This window comes from Terrapene carolina, unplaced genomic scaffold (assembly GCF_002925995.2).
Source record: "Terrapene carolina triunguis isolate 2854851 unplaced genomic scaffold, T_m_triunguis-2.0 Scaffold111, whole genome shotgun sequence".
NCBI lineage: Eukaryota > Metazoa > Chordata > Testudines > Emydidae > Terrapene > Terrapene triunguis.
Window position 1 is genome coordinate 26,618,929 of NW_020664462.1, and position 18,212 is coordinate 26,637,140.

At 37.9% G+C, this 18,212-nt stretch overlaps 1 protein-coding gene across 1 annotated transcript in view; it reads left to right on the top strand.

Annotated features, from left to right (window-relative positions):
- Nucleotides 1-17,045, top strand: part of KIF5B (kinesin family member 5B) — a 64,304-nt gene extending 47,259 nt beyond the window's left edge. Inside the window, exons 17-26 of the mRNA XM_024214443.3 lie at nt 2,726-2,843; nt 3,212-3,273; nt 3,362-3,471; nt 4,190-4,291; nt 7,162-7,222; nt 7,320-7,391; nt 7,542-7,646; nt 9,509-9,725; nt 13,268-13,400; nt 15,945-17,045. Coding sequence (XP_024070211.2) covers nt 2,726-2,843; nt 3,212-3,273; nt 3,362-3,471; nt 4,190-4,291; nt 7,162-7,222; nt 7,320-7,391; nt 7,542-7,646; nt 9,509-9,725; nt 13,268-13,400; nt 15,945-15,951 — 987 coding nt within the window. The 3' untranslated portion in view covers nt 15,952-17,045. The remainder of the gene's footprint in view (nt 1-2,725; nt 2,844-3,211; nt 3,274-3,361; nt 3,472-4,189; nt 4,292-7,161; nt 7,223-7,319; nt 7,392-7,541; nt 7,647-9,508; nt 9,726-13,267; nt 13,401-15,944) is intronic.
- Nucleotides 17,046-18,212: the final 1,167 nt, after the last annotated feature.

Below are 18,212 nucleotides of genomic sequence, written 5' to 3' on the forward strand. Positions count from 1 at the left end.
CATGGCCCTCATGTTACAAGTTTCAGGTTCACTTCATTATCTTCTAGATTTCTTCTCATCTTTGCTACATTTACAGCATTGCCTCTGACAAAGTTATGCATTTGATACTTGAATTTTTGTCCAGTTTGTTGCAGCTTTTTTTTTTTTTTTTTTTAAGTATTCTGATATATGGGCATTTACTGATTGCTCCAATTGTTTTGGTAAGATAGACAACCACATCTTGTGTTACATAGCGCACATTACTGGATCAGTGTGTGCATGGCTAAACCATCAAGACTGTAATTAACAAATTTCCTGTCAGTTTTTTGTACACTGTTCATTTTCCTTCTCATACACTGTATCCAGCAACCTTCCAGCAATGTCTGCTCTGCTGAGTTGAGTATAGCCTGGTCATATTGATTGTACCATGTCAATAAAATGTTTGTTCTGAACAAGACAAAAGGAGCGAACTTGATGCATAAATAAACCATGCATCCGTTTCATCTATGGAGTCTTGCTGGAATTTGCTGATCCAGATTATAAATTCTTCCATGATTTTACGGGATGACAAAGAAAGTCTCTTCCCCCCACCCCCACCCCTTTTTTTTCTTTTTTAAGCAGGTGATTTACTATCTAGTGTCTATTAGTTGCAGCACTGCTGGTGATACCAGCAGATGACTCTGAAGCTGTAGACATTGCAGATGGAATGTTCATAACTCTTTATGTCTAAGCTGGACCCTGAAACAAAATGGTTTAAAAAAAAAAAAAAAAAAAGTGCCACTCACGCTGAGTATTACTCAGTGAACTGCTTTAACAGTACACTGAGATTTGTAAATTGATTCATCTTACTGCAGCTGTTTGTACCACTGTTTAAATGGTATAACTTATTGTAAACCCAACTTCATAGGGAAATAATTAATAAATCATAAGTATTATCTAAATCTATTTAAATCTTTATTTCTAGCAACATACCAAACAGCTTGGGGGGGAAAAAAATTAAAATGTTAAAATTTATGAATGACTAATAAAACTTTATTGTTAAACAGGAAATCTGCACCTAGGACGTTTGATCATGTTAGCAATAAAAAATCATCTCAGAAGTTCAGCAATTACAGTAAAATGTAATTGATAACTACTCGTGCAGCAAACTAACATACCAACTATAGTTTGAACACACATTTTGAAATTCATAAGTAATCAAGCCATCCAAAACTCAACTTAGATTACTGTCAAAAATGTATTATTCTCTAGCATAGTAAAACATGGTAGGCAGTGCTTAAGAATGGTGCAAAAATATGTTGACCAATCAGTTGATCCAAATTGTTTCAAACATGTCCACATCATCATCTTCAAAGTCATTGCATTCTGAGGAGCATTTTTCATAATGTTTCATTCTGACAACTAGATCTTACATCTTTGTTGCACTGTTTACATTTGGCACATGTTCCTTTTTTTTACTCTGAGGTACAGGATTTTCTTGAAAATACTCCCTAACAGGGACTATGACATGCAGCCACAGCAGTTTTTTCCTCCTGTTTCCAGGTGTTGAAATCAACACTAGAGGCTGCACTCAAATGAATGTCATCCCTTCTTCACACAGTGTCCTGCTTTGACACCAGTGTTGCTCCCTTTGGGTTGTGTACACTACTTCTCCCTTATTATATAACTCCGCCATCACTGCCCCCAGAAAAACAAGGACTAATAACAATCCAGGATTGTTGCTTGTGTAACCCACATGCCTTTTGCACTGCAGTATTTTATTTGTTTGGAGACAGAGAAGCAATTAAGAAATTAATGGATTTCTGTGTGTAACTCTCTGTGTACACATGCCAGGAGACAGAGCAAGGTCATTTACTTGAAGTGTCCAGAACCAACACGAAGCAAGGGCTGGTAGTTACTAGGCAGATCAGTGTTTGTCCATGAGCTGGAGAGTAAGTTTCAATGGAAGGTGGAATCTTAAATATTCATAATTTGAGATCACGTAGAGAGAAGCTATAAAACAGGAGTGGATGATCCTAATGAGATGCATGATGGTGTCTCCTGAAGTCAGAGGCCAGATTCCAGTGCCTGTGATGATTTTGCCAGTCTCTTGCACCAAGTAGCACAGCCCCTAGGTCCCCCACAGGATCAAACCCTTAAACAGTATATGATGTATTATGCCATATTTATAAAGTTTGACCTCAAAAGCCAGATATTTCCCCCCTGACTTTCTTTATAGAGAAAAGCGGCCTTTAACTCAGTTTTTGATAGAGACTCATGGATTCAGCATATTTTTTTATTTTAATGTTTTAAGAGATTATAATTTTAGGCCTTAACAAATCTTGCATTAGATTCAGATTTCATTGTAAACAGGTTTATTTTAAAAATAAAACTTATGTAAATAATAAAATATTTAAATTTTAAAAAATAATTTTTAAAAATGTTCCAAAAAAATCAATTTTTATCCACCTGATGTACAAAGATAAAAATATATAGCTTGCCTTTCGCTCATTCCATCAATGTATTTACCTGTGATCAGAGGTTTTTGAAGTATTATGATAGTGTGTACAAGGCATACTATGAGGGTCTTGATCCTGAATTGGGTCAAGCCTTCCTTTTTCTAGAAAAAGAGAATATTTGTATGCATTTGGTTTTCAGATTAGTTATTTTTGCCTTTTAAATTTTTTAATATTTTTAAGTCTTGCATGGAACTTCATTTTGATATGCCTAGTTTAAATGTAAATTAATGTCGTTTTCATTCTGAAAGCATGAAGCCAAGATCAAGTCACTGACAGAGTATCTTCAGAATGTGGAACAGAAAAGGAGGCAACTGGAAGAATCTGTGGATTCCCTTAATGAAGAACTAGTCCAGCTTCGGGCACAGGGTCTGAATTATTCTTTATATTTAAGTATGTAACCATTAATGTGGCTAAGCAGTATGCATAACTGGCATCGGAGAAGATATGTGGTTAGTGTTTGTCCTATTAAGATAGCAGTCTAGTGCTATATAATGTGTAATTTAGAAGTTTTAGAAAACAAAGTAAAGTAGTTAGAGATAATGTATTTGGAGACACTTGTTGTCTGAAAGAACTATTCAGAACAGGGTTAAGATACAGATATAAGACTGCACCTTAATCTGTCTGCATATGAAAAACTAATTCAAGGTTTAAAATGAAAGGGTGTAAGTATAAATCTGACAGTTGTTGCTGTGATTGACTAGGCTCTGTAACTGAAAACTTTATTTTCTCATTAGAAAAAGTCCATGAAATGGAGAAGGAGCACTTAAATAAGGTCGAAACTGCAAATGAAGTCAAGGCAAGTTAATGTATTTTGCTTTTCCTTAATAGTTTTATATAAAACTTCGTATTTTAAATAGTAAAACAAATATTCTTTTTTTCTATAGCAAGCTGTTGAGCAGCAGATTCAGAGCCACCGTGAGACACATCAAAAGCAACTTAGTAGCCTAAGAGATGAAATTGATGCAAAGGAGAAGCTTATTACTGAACTTCAAGAGTAAGAGTTGTGCTGTTAAAATATTTTATTGATTTTTACTTAATTACCTCAGTAGTCTAAAAATTTATTACTTTAACCATATGCCTAGCAGATTACTGAATTCCTTAGGATATTAATTTCTGGGTAATATTTGATTATTCTGATTTAATTAGTTCTTCAGTTAAGTCTTTAACCATTCTTCATAGTAGTGAGTAGGATAACTCATTGCTGTCACCTGAAGTACTGTGCTCAAAACAAAGCAAAGAATGTCATCCTTTTTTTTTTACTCTGGTTTGTTGGTGCTGAGTTTCAGGGTTTCTACAAGTGATGAGTAATGAAAAAAACAATGACATTTAGCATTTGGAAATCCTAACTTTAGTGTGAATAAAATAAAGATAATATACTAGGCATCTATTGGTATAGTGAAAAAACCTTCTTTCCAACATTGTAAACATGTTTACTGTGAGCGTGATGCTTTGATAAAGATTTCATTCATCTGACAGATGATCATTTCATTTGTTGATCATTTATCAGATAATCAGACCTGCGTAAGAGTTAGTTGCTAAGATTTCTGATTAAATTTATAATGCAGTCTGAACTGACTCCTTTTGGACCTTACAATCCTGTCTCAGCTTAGTTTTGTTAAAGAATGGCATATAATGATGAAGACTTGGAGCATTGTCGAAGTATCATTATGTTTCTCTATAATTGTATATTAATCCTAACTTTCTGTGCCCAGCCAAAACCAGAAGATGATGCTTGAGCAAGAACGTCTTAGAGTTGAGCATGAGAAACTGAGAGCTACAGATCAGGAGAAAAGCAGAAAACTGCATGAACTTACGTAAGTAATAATCATACTTCAGGCAAGAAAATGTGTGGCTGGGGATCTTAAAATTGTAAATACTGGTGAGCTGAAGTGGTGTGGGAGATGTTCATTACTTAACACATTACTAAGGATACGATTCTGTCACAGAGGTCACGAGTTCTGTGGCTTTCTGGGGACCTCTGAGACTACTTCTGAGACAGGGAGGGAGCAGCTGTCAGATCCGGGCTGCCGGAGCAAAGGCTGCTGGAACAGCTGATCGGTGGCCACCCGGGGGTCGACGGAACAGCTGGCCACCATCCAGCCCCGGAGCAGGGGGCCGGTGGAACAACTGGCTGGCGAGGGGACACCAGAGTAGTGGCTTGGGTTGTGTGAGCAGCAGTGGTCAGCCCCCTGTGGGGCTGGAGCAGCTGCAAGCCCCAGCAGCTCTCTTTGTCCCTCTCTGCCCCTCAAGGTTGCGGGCTTCCATGAATTTTTGTTTGTCTACGGCCTGTCCCTGACTTTTACTAAAAAATATCTGATAGAATCTTAACCTTGCATATGACGTAAAGCCTCCAGAACTGCTCAGCCACACTATCCATAGTCATGTTAGTTCCTCCAATATTAGAATATTATATTAGTTTTGTGCCACTTCACTTCAAAATAGTCCATATTTTAAGAGAACTGTTTTCCCTCCCCATGGCAGCCACAGTTACTTGAGATGTTGTTGTGATTTAAGAATTCCATTACTGTTCTGAAGTGGAAATGGGCTACTACTTGTAGGATTGTTTACTCATCTTTAATATATTTTCTTCCTCTCATCTCACTGTTCTCCCCCTCCCCTTTTTAAAAATCAAAGTCTGAAAATGTGACCTGATTCTGAGGCGGCACACCCCCCTCCCCCCCAAAATAAACATGCTACCGTTTAGTTGGCTGTAATGCCAGTTCTTTATGGGAGAACCATTTTGGATTACCCACATGCCAAATTTAAAATGGGTAGTGGTTTGCCCGGTGCATGCAAGATTGAATCTCCTATAGACTTTTTCAGGAAATTAAATAAACTGTTTAAGGAAATTGGTTATGATGGCTCAAAATTGGATGTATAAATGTAAAAAGAAATTTCTCTAAATGCCTCTAGCCAGAGGAGCTCTCATGGAAATCTTTTTAAAGACTTTGTCCAAAAATTTATTAATTTATGTGGGGATTGGGACACAAAACATACTCTAGTTTACAGAAAATTGGTGAGCATGTATTTGGAAGGATTACCAGAGAGTTGAATGCATTGTTTTATTGACTGCCTTATTGAACTATGTAATTTACATTTACTGGGTGTCATATTTTGCCCTGACGTATTGTAGTTTTCCGTAAAGACAAAACCTGAAATTTTTATTCATGCCTGAAAACTTGTAGGAGATTTTAATTTTGCGTACCTAAAACTTGAAAATCAGTCATGAACTTGGTTACATTGGTCTGGGAGCTGCTGGTCAGTCAATGATCAGTGGCAAAACAAAATCCCTTTTAGAGTGATGGCAGCCAAAGCACGTCTAAGGTCTAATATTATCAATCGTCAAAGATTTTTAAACAAATGCCCTTACACCAGTGGAAAATGCAGCTTTATTTTGTATCTTGGTAGGTTACAATTTTTTGGCCCATAAAGTCACTTCATTCTAACTCTGCTTTATGTCCACACCCCCAAAGCAATTTGGAACCAAATTATATCAAGCATTAATCTCTTAATCTATTGGTTCCTCATACAATATGCATAATTGAATCATATTATTATTGAAGTTTGGATGGCGTGAAGTGTAAGATTATCACAATTAGATGATTTTAAAGTGTAGGCCAAGGTATATCATTTTTAACTTTATACTGTACAGTACCATAAATGCATGGCCTTTTCAAACCAAAGACAATGCTGAATACTAACAGTGTAAAACTTGTTTAGTCTCAAACTCAAAAACATATTTATAAATTTGCTGTGACTCCCTCCAGATGAGATCTGAAATGCAGCTGGAGCTCATGAGCATTTCCTGTTGCAACATTAGAAGTGGTAGAATAGCCTAATCAATTTAGACTTCAGACTTTTGGTGATACTGGGTGGAAGGAAATTGTTGTTATAAAGACAGAAAAAAAACTTTGCAAAGTTCTGTTTCCTTTCTCCTTAAACCCAACACTGGTTCCCTACTTTTCACCCTTCACTATGTTTTTGATCATAATAAAGTGCCTGGGTCCTTTCCCCAGTATCCTGCCTGATCTCTCCAATTGCCTCATAATTTGAAAGTAGCTGAAACCAGAGGCCTTAACAATAAAGTTGATGCTTATTTCCCAGGAAGAAATCTTAAATAGGATGTTGAGAGAGACCCTATAATGTGATTGGTGTCATTAGGCTGTTGTATCTTTTGGAAATTGGAAATCTGAACTGCTAATATATAAAGGAAGAAATCAGCATAACAACATGAAAAGTTTTTTTCAAATTGAATAAATCCCCCAGCCCACCCCCACATACTATCTATTATCTCCTTGACCAGTCAACGCTAGAAATATTTGTAGGAGCAGTAGATCTTTCCAAGCAATGGCTCTGGACCTATAATCAGAAGTTTTCAACCTCTAGTATGTTAATATGGTGGTTTTAGGGTGTTCTATAACTCAGCTGTCTGAACTGACTTATTGAAATCCCTTTTAATGCTAATTGTATACAAATTTTCACACAATATCCCTGCTCTTCTAGTCTTGGGCTCTTGAATGCTCTGCCATCTGTGACTGATTGTAGGGTGGTTTTGCACTTTGCATAATTAAGGACTTAATCTCCTTTCTATTTGGAACATAAAGTAGGATTTATAAGGTTTGTATTTTACACAAATATAAATGTTTAGCTGTACTAGTGTGTATATATTCTCTTTAATTGTTAGGGTTATGCAAGACAGACGAGAACAAGCAAGACAAGATTTGAAGGGTTTGGAAGAGACTGTGGTAAGTTAGTTATTACAATGTGTACTTGAACAAAAGTTACAAGCATTTATTTTATGTTAAGAATTCTAAGCTGTAAAATGCTTATTTGTTGTTTTAGGCAAAAGAACTTCAAACGCTACACAACCTTCGGAAGCTGTTTGTTCAAGATCTGGCTACCAGAGTTAAAAAGGTAACATGACATGATAGCAAGACTTGTCTCTATTTAAATGTGGAAGGAAGGAAGTGAGCCTAACTAATTTAATGTAATGTAGTTCCTTTGGTTCCGGTTTTATTAGAAATCTGAACACCCACATATCACTATTTTCTGTTATTCCCATAGAGTGCAGAGATTGACTCAGATGATACGGGAGGCAGTGCTGCGCAAAAACAGAAAATTTCCTTTCTTGAGAATAATCTTGAGCAGCTCACAAAAGTCCACAAACAGGTATAGTAAAACTTAAGACTAAATTAATTTAACTTTAGAACTTTAAAATACATCTTGAACAAGGAACAGTTTTTGAAGGTATAATGCATGTGTACATATTTGTATCCTGGAGTAGTTGTTCAGACACTTCAGAGATGCTTGCTTGTCTCAAATTTTAACTTCAATTTTTAATATTAAATACATAGACTAGTGTATTCCTATGAAGGTTTTTTACAATAATTTAGACTTAAATGGTGGTGTGTGTTTGTATATATAATGTAGTGATGTCTATCTATATTTAGATAAGAGGTGTAGTTCTATTGACTCTTAATACTTAAAAGTAAATTTTACTGCTCATATGTATTATTTTAATTACCGTATATACTCATTCATAAGCTGAATTTTTTTAGTAAAAAAGGGAAGCACCAGAGAAGGGGGTCGGCTTATGACATGTGGTTTCCTTATCTAAAAAAAGATATACTGGCACTAGAAAAGGTTCAGAAAAGGGCAACTAAAATGATTAGGGGTTTGGAATGGGTCCCATATGAGGAGAGATTAAAGAGGCTAGGACTCTTCAGCTTGGAAAAGAGGAGACTAAGGGGGGATATGATAGAGGTATATAAAATCATGAGTGATGTGGAGAAAGTGGATAAGGAAAAGTTATTTATGTATTAACATAATACAAGAACTAGGGGTCACCAAATGAAATTAATAGGCAGCAGGTTTAAAACAAATACAAGGAAGTTCTTCTTCACGCAGCGCACAGTCAACTTGTGGAATTCCTTACCTGAGGAGGTTGTGAAGGCTAGGACTATATAACAGCGTTTAAAAGAGAACTGGATAAATTCATGGTGGTTAAGTCCATTAATGGCTATTAGCCAGGATGGGTAAGGAATGGTGTCCCTAGCCTCTGTTTGTCAGAGGATGGAGATGGATGGCAGGAGAGAGATCACTTGATCATTGCCTGTTGGTCCACTCCCTCTGGGGCACCTGGCATTGGCCACTGTCGGTAGACAGGATACTGGGCTAGATGGACCTTTGGTCTGACCCGATACGGCCGTTCTTATGAGAGGGTATAGAGAAGGGAGAGGTGGGACACAGCCCCTCCCCCCAACAGAGGGAGCAAGGAGAGGCAGCCCAGCCAGCAGAGCCATTAGGGAAGAGGTGGGGCCAGAGTCTCTCTGCTTCTAGCCACGCTGCTCTCCCCCCAGCCTCCAAAGCAGCTGCAGCTCTGGGGCTGGCAGGCTGCAGCCATGCCGCTCAGCCCCGCCCCCCAGAGCACCCTGAGGCCATGCTGCCCGGCCCAGCCCGCTGGAACATGCTGTGGCCACGCCGCCTGGTCTGGCCCGCCGGAGCAACTCCAGCCAGGCCAGAGACATCCTCACCTGGCCCTCCCCAGGTGGGAAGGGATGAGATGGGGAGAGTGTGGGGGTCCCAGGCTAGGGGTGGGGTCATGTGGGGGGTGGTCACAGGGTTTACTCCCCTGACCCCCAGCTTCTCCCCCTCCAAAAAATTTCCCCACCAGTTAGTGTCCCAGCCCGTCAGGGTAAGCAGCTGGTGTGCCGGGACACTTTGTTTACTTAGGTTTACCTCCATGCCTGCGGACACTCAAGGTAAACAAACCATCTCGGCCCCCCAGCGGCTTATCCTGATGGCCCGGGAGCCAAAGTTTGCTGACCCCTGAATTATAGGGCCAGCTTATGAACATGTCATAAATGTTTTCCATTTTTACTTATCCATCATGGGGGGGGGGTCGTCTTATAAACGAATCGGCTTATGATCGAGTATATACAAACTTTCAACAAAGAAAGTATTGTCCCGTCTATTATGGTTACTTTCATCTTGCTACAGTGAAAAACTAAAGACATTTTGCTTATCCTCAGCTGGTACGTGATAATGCAGATCTTCGCTGTGAGCTTCCTAAACTTGAGAAACGACTTAGAGCTACAGCTGAGAGAGTTAAAGCTTTGGAGTCTGCACTAAGGGAAGCCAAAGAGAATGCATCTCGTGATCGCAGACGATATCAGCAAGAGGTAGACCGTATTAAAGAAGCCGTGAGATCCAAGAACATGGCCCGAAGAGGACACTCTGCACAGATTGGTTAGTAAAGAAGATACTGCAGTTTCCAAACATGTTTTGTTTAACTTTCCTTTCCTTTCCTTTCTATTCTATTCTATTTTTTTTTTTTTTAAATAACTTAAGGCCAAATTCTGTCCTGCATACATGCCTGCAGCTCCTAGTAATGTCTGAGAGTTGCACATGTGAAAAAAGGCAAGATTTGTCACTTAGTAGAAAAACTGCTATAGTTAATTTCAGTGTACAATACATGCAAATCTTCGTAAGTCATTGCTTTGTTGACCTGATTTGTCTCTTCGGTGGTTGGGCTTTCACACCATATAAAACCTCACCTGCATGGAACACTAACTACCAAGGTGAATGTTCTGTCTCCTTTAAAAACAAAACAAAAGTTTGAACATAAACCAAAAAATTCTATAATTTGCCCTTCAAGTCTTTGCTGTACTCTTGTGATGGCAAGATTACGAAGTGGCTATCAAAACAAGGGAAGGACAAGAAACTTAAGTGTACTCAATTTCATAATCAAATTATTAATGCCTTTGCTAAAGCAATAAACGATTTTCTCAGTACTTTTTTGGTAATTGATTTGCTTAGTTAAGTATTTTGAATAGAAGGATTTCATCAAAACTTGACTATCATTTCTTTATAAAACTGTAAAATCCAAGGAGAAAACGCAAGATCTAAGACTTCCGTAATTCAATGTTTTGAACTTAAACGTAAGGATCACAACAATCCTCATCACCTTCCATTCCAAATGCAAGGTCCATTCCTTCAACTTTGCCTTCTCTAATATCTGTACAAAGCAACATGTACTTAAACAAAAAAAGCCCAATCTCAAAACACTCCATCGCTCACAAAATTTCCCCTCTGGAGAGGATGAGAACAAAACCACATATGACTAATGTTACTCAAACCTCTTAATGCAAGACTGTCATCAGGCACTTGGATACTGTGGTGATGAGAACAGTATAAGAACATGGAATAGTACATATATTTTATTAATTTATAAAAAGTTACCCTAATTTCCACTTTAAACAGTAGGATAGGTACAAGTTACTATGCACAGTAATTATCATCTGTAAAGCCACTCCTCTGCACGCTCAAATATTGAAGGTGCTTGCCAATCAAAATATAATTCTTTTTACTCAAGGATTTAATGCTGTGGCCATTACCTTAGTACCTGAGTAGCTATCACCTACCATGATCTATTACACAACATAAAGAATAAGGTGGTGTCATCCTTAAAAAGAGGATGTCGACCTGTGGAATTCGTTGCCAAGGGATGTTTGTGAAACTATAACTGGGTTCAAAAAAGAATAGGTAAGTTCATGGTGGATAGGTCCATCAATGGCTATTAGCCAACATGGTCAGGGATGTCCCTAAGTCTGACTGTAAGATGCTGTGACGGTATGACAGAGGATGGATCACTCAATAATCACCCTGTTCTGTTCATTCCCTCTGAAGCATCAGCATCTGCCACTGTAGAAAGACAGGGTACTGGGCTAGATGAACTATTGGTCTGACCCAGTATGGCGATTCTAATGCTGGGAACAGAAAGTGATTAAGAGAGTTAATCTCTCTAAAATGTCTTGCATTCACAGAAATTGATCGGGATGTGCAGAAGTATTTGCTCAGAGAGCAAGTTCTGTATCCAAAAAATGAGTCACTAGACAACTCTTTTATAACTTGCATTAATCCAAAATACCAGTTATTAAACAGGAGTTCACTTGACACAAATTCTTCTATTGTCTGTGGGAAGTCACTGAAAACAATTCTGATATCCAATCTAGCTAACCTGAGGGTGGTCTAACAGCATTATTATCCATTTTTCTTGTGTTATACAGTAACAACTTTCAACCTTAGATTTCAATGGCAGATTAAACAACATCAAGAGTATTTGCTTATTTAAACCTGAAAACACAGTAGAATCTTGCTAATCTATACTTTAGTAAACCATCAGTCTATATTGAAAATGGATTTAAAGATTTGTTGCTCAAAATAGGAGGAATCTGGAAAATTTTCCTTGTGCTGCTGGGGTGGGGCCAGTGCAGTGAGCTAACGCTCCCCACTGGTCAACAGCGGAGCACCATCTCATCCACTAACCTTAATCCAGTCTTCACTGAAGCCCTGAGACAGGACTGGAAAAGCTGCTCCCATCTTGCCCGTCTCCCCCCAAAAGCCTTGCTTCTGAAAGTGGAACGGGATAAACCGTGCAGCAAGTGTCTGATGTTTGCTGCAGAAGTAGAGGGGAGAACTGCTGTATTAAAATGGCTTTGGTTGTGCAGACAGTAGTTTGCTTTCAGGGGAGAAGATAGTCCCTTACTTCTACTTCCTCTTAGATCACCAGAAGGGCAAGGGAATGGGGAAGATTTGAGGGTCTCTTTCTACCTTTATCACAGAGCATAGGGAGAGGCCTCTGATATGCTAGAAAATGGCCCTGGGCTGACCTATTAGGAAAGATTGGCTTTCTATGAAAGGCCAAAAGCTAGCTGGACATGGAAGGGAGGAGGTAAACTATTTTAGTCCAAATTTATAAAATTGTGCATGCAGATTTCTCTGAGTATACCAACTTTAACTATAATACAAGCACAGAGCTTCTTGTGCTTCCAAAATCCCAGTTTTAGAGCTGTACCCTCTCTTCCTACTGCTGAGGTCAGCTAGGCAGGAGAAATTGCTCCAACTTCAGATCCCTAAAAGGGAAGTGGGACATGTCCCAGGCCTATTTTATGATTTTTGCTATAAATTGGGGAAGGATGAGGGAGGAAAGGCCCCTTCCCATTCTGAGTTGCTGGAGAGTGATGGCTGTGCTCCTGTCCCTGATCTCCCATCTTCTCCCTGGGGGATTTCTAAAGAGGAAGAGAATCTGTAGCTCGGTGTGGGCCATAGCTTCAGTTTTGTCAGGGAGTAGCAGCTGTTTGTCAAGATAAAACTTCACCCCACTAGCTTTCAGCCTTGGCTCCAAAACTTCTCCAACTGATGCTGTCAGCTAAGATGATACCTAGTCAGGATGTAAAAGAATGCATGACCACCATGAACCCAGTTGCTATATATGGTGATCACACTGACAGATCTTTTGATTCAGCTGTTTGAAGGGAGGATCTGACAGCAAATGCTGGATGCCTGATGTAGTACACCTTTAGCCATTAGCAAAAAGTTGGCACCTCCACCTTTGGATAGGGCGCAGCTTCTGCAACTGCATAACTCAAGGAGCATATACCAACAGCAGAAATTTCAGTAACTTGTTTTCTTGATGAGGCAGAATCAGCCTGGTTGGGCCTTAAAGTGCAGAGTACATAGTTATAGATTTAACATTGATCTGTTTCATACAACCAATCATAAGATACATTGCCTGAGTCTAACAATCTCATTGTTATAATCCCCAAAACATCACTTCCCTAGATTTTAAAAATGTTTTTCTCATTTTAGAAAGCATGATGCAAATAGTAAGAATATGCCTTTCTCAAGGTGTCATAAAACATAATATTAATGAATTTGAACAATAGAAGGTCAAATTATTAGAATTGCTTGGTGTATGATTTCTAACAGGCACATTTTATTTCGTGTAGCTAAGCCTATCCGTCCCGGCCAGCATCCAGCAGCTTCTCCAACTCATCCAAGTGCAATTCGTGGAGGAGGTGCATTTACTCAAAACAGCCAGCCAGTCACACTGCGTGGAGGTGGAGGACGGCAGGATAAAGTGTAAGTTTCTCTTTATAGGAGCTGTTTTTTAGTGTATCCTTAAGATAGTGTATTTCATAGTTTGTGTTCGTAATCCATCCAACTGTGTGAACAAACCAGTTGAATATTCTGTGGTTATATCTTGCAATTAGAGGACTGTGCTAAAATATGTAAATAAGCAGCCCATATTGTTGCCTCCTTTTGTACAACCAAAGTCCAGTTGTGTAGTAAAGGGGCAGTTCTGGGGTTAGGAATCGTACTTCTAATTGAACAAAATACAAAAGCTGTAATGTATAGATCAATTGGCCACAACTGTACTACATAAAACATCTAATGTAGATTTTAAAAAACTCTTGCTGTTTGAGTTGAGTTCTCAGTGATACTTTTTTTAAAGTACTATACAAAGTGCTTCAGTGATCAGATTTTCAGCAACTGAGATTAGTATGTGATTTAAGGAAAAAAAAGCATATGAGTATATATTACAGCAAATGAGTACTTCATTGAAATCAATGGGACCTTCACATACTTAAGTAACAGTGTTGATTTGGGGCTTTAAAGCATATTTTCACACTAATAGATTCATTGCAGTTGGTCGCTCCCCTCTGCTCACTGTAAAACATCAGCCCCATTTTGAGTATTCCATCTGTCTGAGTATCTGCTGCACAATTAGTTGTCTGTATTGAAACTGTCTGCATCTTGGATTGAAGCATAGAGCACACTTAGAGCCCTGTGGGTCCTCAGTTCCTGTATATGTAATAATTCTCTCCTTAAGGACTCAGAATTTGGCGTTTATCTTAGCCTTCAACAACTAGGAAAGAATGGAACTATTAGGGGTCATGCTTTTTGTTCCTGGGATTAGAGAGGAGTCAGGGAACAGGAGTGTGAAGTACAAGATTTTTAAGTCCAAGTCTCCGAAGTATCAGACAGCTAACTGATGCTGGCAGTTGATTAGCACCTAGAAACCATGGTGACTGGGTGTTTTATAAATACTCAGATCATAATTCTCTCCCATTGATAGAATTTGTATATTAACTTTCTCTTACTCTCATTGCCTATTGAGCTCACATCTCACTTGAAAAAGAACTTTCACTCTTTGTAGCTGTATACTAGTTGGCATTGGGAAATTCAAGCAGGGAGACTGTTAGCTGTTAGACTGAGCTCTTAAGTATAGCAGATTAGCCAGCTAAGGGAGATAAATTACATAACTTTTGAAGCTTTAAATTTTTGTTGTCAGTGCTGCGAAAATTGCTTCTGCATTAGGTTATTGCAGTACTCCCCTGGGGGGGGGGGGGGGGAAGGGAAAGAGGGATAGTCATCTGGGCTAGTTTGAAATGAATTTTTACCCAATGACGTTGGTAGTAAGTGTCCATGTGTCCATCAAAGGCATGGTAATGACCCCTAGTATTTATGCTTTTCACATTTAATTTATACTGGTAATGTTTTTTACTCTGTAATGGGCTCTCTTTGAGCAGTTACGTCAGTTTTACCATTGAAAACTCATAATTTGCTCCTCGGTCTGCAGATCATGTCAAAAACCTTATTGCCTGTTCCCTCTCTACCTCCCCACTTTCCAGCCACCCAACAATGGTATTTTGTTCTGAACAGGTGTGCAGCAGAGAGTGTGGGAGATTAGAAATATAGGTACATTATTTAACCATTTCTGCCAGGGTTAGTATGGATATTTCTCACTTGAAATTTACTGAGTGGCAGGCTTTTAGGGGTCTTGGAAGAAACAGGGAGTCCACTTTTTAACAGGTAATGTCATTTAATTGTTTTCATGCAAAAATATTAAATCAAAAGAAGGGTAATTATTAGTCTACTACCCATACAACCCAGCCTTTTGGGGATGACTAGTGGGTAAGGATGTCTCATTCCAAACACCCCCTTCTTTCTAAAACAGCTGAAAAGATTGTTTGAAGAGCATCTTTATCAGGTGCTGCACCCAACCACCACCCACCTCTGTGAAAATCTTGCATGTTGAAAACTGCCAAAATATCAGTTCTAAGTAGCTGTCAGCTTGATGCTGGATACATGAGCAATGATCATAGAAAGTATTGGCATATAATGTGCTTGTATTAACGTAAGAACAGCCATATTGGGTCAGACCAAAGGTCCATCTAGCCCAGTATCCTGTCTTCCAACAGTGGCCAATGCCAGGTATCCCAAAGGGAATGAACAGAACAGGTAATCATCAAGTGATCCATCCCCTGTCGCCCATTCCCAGCTTTTGGCAATATAAAAGAAAAGACATTATAGAAAAATTTTTTCCTGCCTTCCAGGGAATTGGCTACATAAAACAATCATCATTACTGCAAGCTACTTACCTTCCTGTAAATTGTAGACATCAAGGTATTTAAAACAACCACGCCTGTTGTTCATTTTGACATTGTCAGGTATAAAGCAAACTTCAGACCATCAATTTGATAAAAGTGACTAAAGGTTGAAATGGATATTATATTGAAAATAGCACTAAGCACCTTGTTCTTAATTAGTGTAAATAATTGATTATATTTCATGTCTTTGGCATATGTTTGCATATCAATTTAACTGTCTTTTTCTTTATAGTTGCTGAAAAGTGAATGAAATATAAAGATGATTGGATATCATGCAGAGAGAGTCATTCCATGACAATAATCTCTCCCATTGAGGATTGTAGGATTATTTTTTGAAAATGTATAAATTATACCTGGCCTGTACAGCGCTCTCCCCTCCTACAAATTCTGCTGATTTCCCAACAAAACTAGAGTGCAATTTTGGCGTCTTGAAAAATGACATGTTACTTCAAGTGTAGCTCTGTCCATTACAGTTTGTCTTTCATGTCTTAAATTTAGTCTGCACTGTGCCAAGTTGAATGTATGTTAAGAAAATCTTAGTTCGAATTTCCTAGTTTAATTTGTGTACATTTTATTGTCTTAGGGAATGTGGAACAACGTTGAAAATTTTTTTTTTTTTAATTTTTACCACTTTAAATAACACTACTTGTCCCACTCTGAGTTAGAACAGCACTGTACATTGAAGTTCTCCTGAAGTGATGTTCTATTTAGCCAGGACTAATATTATTTGTACAGTGTGGAAATACTGAAGTGTGCTTATGACAGCTGCCATCAGGCACTTAAATCTTGAAACCACAGAACTAAAGATTTCAGTTTGAACAAGGCTGTTTAACTGTTATCTGATTAAATACCTGTTATGTTATTTTTAGTTAAATACTGTAAAAGTAACAAGAGTAAACTTAAGTTTACATGGGAAAAGGCTTTGGCAATAGAATATTTAATCTGTCCTGTTCTTGATTCTACACATAGCATAGCCTGATGGAATGAAAACATTCTGCTTCATTCTGATGAACATTCTGTTCACTATCACCAGAGTTGGACAAATGGATATTTTTCACTAATTTAGTGTACACTGAAATGAGCTAGAATAATCTAGGATTCAATTCTTATGTTTCCAATACTGCATACATACTGGAATTCTTGAGATGAAATTTAAACTTTCAATTTAAGAAAATGAGTCAATTGAACCATTGGATAATGAATTAAAATCCACTAATAATGGAGGCAAAGAAACATTTTTCATAGCTGATACAGCCAGAAATCCCAGAGATATGTGTAAAAACTGTGCTACACTGAATTGTATTGTAATCTGTTTACTTCTAGAAATATTTAAATTTATCAAACTTTTTTCTTTTTCTCTTTGCAATATAGTTGTGTAGGATTGGCTAACAACAAGTAAACTGTTTTGGTTTTGAGCTGATTCTCAAAAGTTTTGAGCACCCATAACTCCCACTGAGGTTAGGATCAGGCTTTTAATGTTGTAATTCCATCATTTGTATAATTTATTCCTAGGGTTTTAGCCACTACATTTTTAGAACAGTACTTCTCAAAAGATAGAAATGTTACCAGATCTTTGAGAGGGAAGGAACTTAGCAATATGAAAGAGAGTTCAAATAATTGTTTTTTCCCAAACCAGCTAATGTTATCTTTAATATTAGTGGTCTGCCCTTTTTTGGCTATTCATCAGTCGTTGTGGAAACGTAAAAGCTCCATAAAGACCTCAATGGTAAATCACTTTTAAAAACTTTTTATACAAAGTAAAATATTTGTGCTATGATGGAGCATAGTCAAATCTTAGACCTTAATTCAACTTACTTTTTTCTGTTTCCTTGCTAACTACTGCAGCTTGACTTTTGTAATAGGTTAGATTTTTAAACCTATTTGCTTCAGTCAGAAATCCTCACTGTTTTGGAGTTTTCAACCTTTAAACACGTATTTTTGCTCTTTGGAGTGTTTGTCTCTGAGTCCTAATCTTGCAAATTCTTCTGAAGCATGATAAAGGCAGCATATCAAGGAAAGAGGACAGTGAAGTAGCAGTTATGATAGATTTAAATGGAGTCCTCTTAATGGAAACAGCCTTGTCCATTATCTCTCAATATTAACTACACATTTTCAGACCTCTGCATATTTTACTTTACACTGGCTAAAAACTGGCTTCCTTGGAAATATTCTCAGATGAAGCAGGATTTTTTCTCATGTAGATGGTAGTTTCATTCCTGTAAGTAATGTATCACGGGTATTGGTGCTGAACATTGCTGTGTAATAAGCAGTAAAATAAACTGTAACTAGCATGTAGCTCAAAATGTACATCACTTTTTTTATATCTAAGCTTTTTTATTTTAAGCTTTTATGAAGTTTACCAAGAATTGCAACTTACAATTTTCAAAGAAATTGCTATTTTGTTCTTTTTGATTCAGTTATGGTAGGTCATCTGGACAGGACAGTTACTGTTTTGTAAATTAAATCTGTAATAGAATGTTAAATGCATTGCTGTTTCAAT